This window comes from Nannospalax galili, unplaced genomic scaffold (assembly GCF_000622305.1).
Source record: "Nannospalax galili isolate Female #2095 unplaced genomic scaffold, S.galili_v1.0 scaffold136, whole genome shotgun sequence".
NCBI lineage: Eukaryota > Metazoa > Chordata > Mammalia > Rodentia > Spalacidae > Nannospalax > Nannospalax galili.
The window spans coordinates 6,894,737-6,900,245 of NW_008340872.1; the positions used below are offsets into that span (position 1 = coordinate 6,894,737).

The 5,509-nt window shown below is 39.1% G+C and overlaps 1 protein-coding gene across 1 annotated transcript; it reads left to right on the forward strand.

Moving 5' to 3' along the window:
• Nucleotides 1-2,517: 2,517 nt before the first annotated feature.
• On the forward strand, nt 2,518-4,916 carry Cldn8 (claudin 8). Its single transcript, XM_017798899.1, has one exon. It carries the CDS (start codon nt 2,630-2,632, stop codon nt 3,305-3,307), a length of 678 nt encoding a protein of 225 aa, XP_017654388.1. The 5' UTR covers nt 2,518-2,629; the 3' UTR covers nt 3,308-4,916.
• The last annotated feature ends 593 nt before the right edge of the window (nt 4,917-5,509 follow it).

Here is a 5,509-nt window from a genome sequence, read left to right on the forward strand (position 1 = left end):
TATTCTGGGGATTAGTCTGCCCTTAGGCTGCAGGTAGGAGATGCCTGGGAGTAATCCCAGCATTCAGAAGGCTGAGATAGGAGGGTTGACAAGAGTTGAAGGCCAGCCTGTGCTATGTACCGTGTTCCAGGTCAGAGTGGACTGCAGTGTGATATCCTGTCTACAATAACAAAGCACAGATAATCATTATGAACACTCATTTCTGTCTTGTGTTCTTGGTAGTGCTTTGGTTCTTCATAAAAATGCAAGTAAAACCTTTAATCTACCCAGGTCCTCTGTACCAAAGAACATGAAAAATATTATTTATGGATTAAATATCTAATCACTACTATTACTTTAGTTTTCCAACCAAGTTAATCATCTTAGTAGCACAGAAACGTATGTGAACTGAGTTACTTTTAGTCTCTGAATTTAGACCTCTGTCTCTAGAAAGCAAACATGGAATTATCATTCCCCCAGCCCCATCATCCTTATTTCTCTCATCTTTAGGCACAGTTATTTCAAAATAGCATGGTGTGAACTAGATCAGTGCCTAACTTAACTGGGTGTCCCTGGGTGAGGTCCTGCCTGAGCATTTAGAGCTGTAATTATTTTAAGGTTAAATTTTCATACAGGTCCTATTCTTTTGTTAAAATTTCAAAATGTTGTAGGTGATCAGAAAACTATTTCTTCATATCTGGATTTAATAAAGTACACTGAAATAGAAAGTAATTTTTTAAAGGAAATATTATTTTTGTGTCAGGTATGGTGTCATATACCTGTAATGCTAGTGCTCTGGAGGTAGAGGCAGGGAGATCAGAAATTCAAGGTCACTCTGGGCTACACAGAAAATTGGAGAACAGTCTAGATTATATGAGATGCTATCAGAGGAGGGGGGAGACAGAGAGAAAGGCAAAGAGGGAAAAAAAGGGCAGAGGAAGGAAGGAAGGAAGGAAGGAAGGGAGGGAGGGAGGGAGGGACACAAGCTGGGCTTACAGGGAGACACTGTCTCAAAAAGACACAAAGAAAGAAAGAAGAAAGGGAGGGGGAGGGGGAAGGGAGGGGGGAGAAGGGAGGGAGGAAGGGAGGGAGGGAGGAAGATCATATTATGTCATTATGTTGTTAAAATGAGAAGAAATTACAGTGCAATTTCAGAGGTTGGGCATGTCACTCAGTTGGTATAGTACTTTCCTGGCATAACCAAATCCCCGAGTTTGAGGTCCAGCATTTCATAAAACAGGTGTGGTAGTACATGCCTATAATCCCAAAACTTGGAGTGGGAAGCAGGAAGATCAGGAGTTCAAGGTGAGCCTCACTGCTGCATCCCAGGTCAGACCAGGATATATGGGAAAAATACATAGTTTGTGGTTTGGAAAGGCAGGACAGAGAGTAAAAGATCATTTCCAACAAAAGTTCCAGTGGAGTTCTTCCCAGTCAGTGTGGATTCTCTTTCTGCCGCTACTTCTGTAGTCCTTTTTCAAAGAAAAGTTCAAACTGCTTGTATTTAAATATTTCTGGGTCTTTCTATAATACATGGTATTATACAGGGAAGAACTTTGGCTAATGTCTGACATAATTCATTTCAGTGAAGGCAGTTGCCTTATTATACAAGGATTTGATTTATAAATTCTAGCTATTTTAATAGACCTGGGACTTCCTCATACCATCTCCAGAATTCTAGCTTCCTCAGACTAAGAAGTCAAAGGAGGAAAGACAGAGCTACAAAATAAGTCACCAGCCTCAGTAACTGCAGACAACCTCTTTTAAACATTAAAGAACTGACCACCTTGGAAAAATGATTGGAATTTTCTTTTTCTTTTATATTTCTTTCAGTATAAATCAAGATTATCAGAAAAACAATACCAACAAGCAGTTTTCTGGCTTAAAAGAAAACAATATGTATTTAGTGCCAGGGAGGAAGACAACCTGGTGTACTGAATTACTTCGACCTCATGTATATTGAATTACTTCAGCCTTTCTTCGTCCTTTGGCATGATCTACTGCTGAACTCTCTCCAGGACAGCTTGCTTTGAAGTTCTAGACACATTCAATCAACCCTTCAGATCACATGTATCCCAAAGAATGTGATTTTCCAAGTATGAACGACCAATCAAGCCCTCATTCTCCTTTAATTTGGCATTATAGACCCCTGCAGATTCCCGAGGAAGAGATTTTTTATGTTGTACCTCAGATACAGCCATCAGTGTCATTATTACCTGGTATGGGAGCACCTCTCTTGCCCTGAGAGAGAGAGACTGGCTCCTTCACCGCTGATTGTGCAAACATTCATAATTATGCCTCTAGGTAAACACACTGCTGTCTTCTTAGAAAAAATGAGAAGTACAAAGCATGTTTATGTGCAAGTCCAGCCGTTCCACCTATTGCTCTTTGATTTAGACACACCTGAGCTACCATCCCCCTATTGGCTAAGAAAGTTGCCACACCTGATTTACAAGCTTACTGTTGGAAACAATTGAGGGGGGGGGTGCCTTACCAGCCTGCACTGGATTTGATCTAGTTAGAATGAGCAAAGTCAGTCTTATTGAAAACACACTAGGCTCTGAGATCATTACTGCAGGAAAACTGTTCTCTCCTGAAGACGAAAAGCCTGCTCCAGAGCAGCCCTACCTCTCAGTGTTCCAAGAGGACCATGGCCACCTACGTTCTGCAAATGGCTGGACTGGTTCTTGGTGGTGTTGGCATGGTGGGCACAGTGGCTGTGACGATCATGCCTCAGTGGAGAGTGTCTGCCTTCATCGAAAGCAACATTGTGGTTTTTGAGACCCTCTGGGAAGGCCTGTGGATGAACTGCATGAGGCATGCTAACATCAGGATGCAGTGCAAGATCTACGACTCCCTGCTGGCTCTGACTCCAGACCTGCAGGCATCCAGAGGACTGATGTGTGCTGCTTCCGTCCTGTCCTTCTTGGCTTTTATGACGGCTATCCTCGGCATGAAGTGCACCAGGTGCACTGGGGACGATGAGAACGTGAAGAGCCGCATCCTGCTGACGGCTGGATTCATCTTCATCATCACTGGCCTGGTGGTGCTCGTCCCTGTGAGCTGGGTTGCCAATTCCATCATCAGAGACTTTTACAACCCGATAGTGGATGTTGCCCAAAAGCGTGAGCTCGGGGAAGCCCTCTACATAGGCTGGACCACGGCGCTGGTGCTGATTGCTGGAGGAGCGCTGTTCTGCTGCGTTTTTTGTTGCACGGAAAAGGACAGTAGTTACAGATACTCCGTGCCATCCCATCGCACAACTCAAAGGAGTTTCCACATGGAAAAGAAGTCCCCGAGTATATACTCCAAAAGTCAGTATGTGTAGTTGTGTGTATCAAGTTTATCTATTAAGAGAGGCAAATTGCTGAACTATCCACTATTTCCTGATGGAAGAACCAGAGAACATCACTTTGCCATTCTTAACTGCCTAACTGTCTTTACAGGAAATATGCACTGTCTACGATTCTATAAATTGTTTCAAGGGAGGGAGGTATTGTGCACACTGCTTTGATTGATCTAAGAAGTAGTCTTTGGTTCACACAGCTCTTTCTTTTATCAGTCACTTCAAAAGGCATAGCTAAAGACTTAGTTTAAGCCGTGATTTCTCTGTGTCACAGCATTGTGTATGTAGATGGGCATGACATTCATATTTCACATAGAGACAAGATTATGTGGTTCTATTTAAAGTGAAGTACGGATCCATCACACTGAATAAACAGAAATCAGCCATTGCTTTTCAGGGGAATCAGGGAAAAGAGTGAAGGGGGCTAGTATTAATTGGCTAAGAACAGCTTAAGGATTAGTGCACTCTATTTATAACAAAGGCTGAAATGAAGGTTTTAATCATTAGTGTAAAGGAAACTAAATGACTTTGCTATCCTATTTTGCAGCCTCTAGAATTTAGAAATCATAACTCCTTTATCCTCCCCGAGAGGCCATCCTTTCTTTGAACACCAAATCAATGTCTTTTAAAAAACTAATGTTTTGTCAAAAGATTTTGTTTTAACTCAAACTACTTTTCCAAGGCTTCACTGAGAAGAGAGATAAAGCTATGGTGTAATAAAATGCAATAATTTCTGGAAAATGAATTTATCTTAATTTTCATGTTTGGAGAAGGTTGTAGTTTTGATATTCAGTCATATTTTTATATATGCATATATATGAGACTATTCATGAACTGTTTGAGTATAGTCTTTGGAATTTTACCAGTATATGAAGGAGAAAAATAATATGCTTTGATTTTCATTTTCTTACCAAAAAATCCTTCCAAACTTGTTTTTTCAGAGCTCTAGCTGCTTCTGGATCAAAGTTGTCATTTCAGTTCTATCAGAGGTGATTTTCCTGTGTTTACGCTGTTTTTGTTGAGTTGTACTGAAGCACGGCTCTGCTGTAAATTCCCTCCCAATCTCCCTCAACTGATAATCCACTTTGAAAGTTTGTATATATTGTCTACACATTAATGAAATGACTATGTGTGTTATTTGCTTTGTGTAATTTATATTAATATAGTACAGCCTTTACAATTATATGGCATTCTTACTTTTTTTGTTTTATTACATTGTAAAATTTTTTGAAACTTGATACATTTTTAGTTTTAAACACAGAGTCTATGTTCATCTTTGAGAATAGTATATAACTTAGTACAAACATGTTAATTCTAATTATTAGATGTATACACCAACATCTGGTGAAAATACTATATTGGTATTCTTTCAAGTTAGTACTTAGATTCAACAAAATGTATTTGCTGTAACTATTATGTATGCAGGCCATCATGTTTTTAAAAAGTTGCTCATATATATTTCAATCTCTGAGAAATGATATGAATTACTAATAGTGATGAATGACTTTGGAATATATAATATTTATGTGAAATATATTGTTAAATCTTCTGTAATATTGATAATATCTTTATTTCGATTAAAAAATGTGAAAACCACAAAAGAGTTCATTGATTACCTGTTAAAGATAAAAAAAATACAAGGATCGGCTTCATAATTGAAGGTCCTCAAGAAAGTAATTTTTTTCGTTAGATTTAGTTTATAGACTAAACTGTGAAATGAAATGTTCAACTACTGTTTGTTGGGAAAAGCTTCAGTTATTTATTTCCACATAGGAAATGTCACTATACAGAAATGTTAATACATCTGGGCAGTTTTGTTGCTTTAGATTAAAGTATTCCTTACCAGCAGAAACAAAGCAGAATTGACTCAGTGGCTAAGAGAAGTACAGAGGATCTGATCTTCTAAATGCCAGTCACTAACCAGCCATTCTCAGAAAGTTCCCTCAGGTCCCAAACTCAGCTGCTAATTTCCCCTCTTTTCTCTGAAACAGCATCTATGGAAATTTGCACTTACTTTGTTGGGGTTTCTGCAGTGTCTACACCTTCACACATTTACTCTTATCTCATGTCTTCCCTACGTGGTTTCTAAATTCTTCATTCTTGTATGACTCTTTGAATAATATTTTCCTTCCAGCTAGCTGCCAAATTCTTATCCTATTCCTTTCTAAAAGGCAAATCAGGCTC

Bases quoted from the DNA above. Each gene is read 5' to 3' on its own strand.
- Cldn8 (XM_017798899.1), top strand. From the start codon at position 2,630: ATGGCCACCTACGTTCTGCAAATGGCTGGACTGGTTCTTGGTGGTGTT.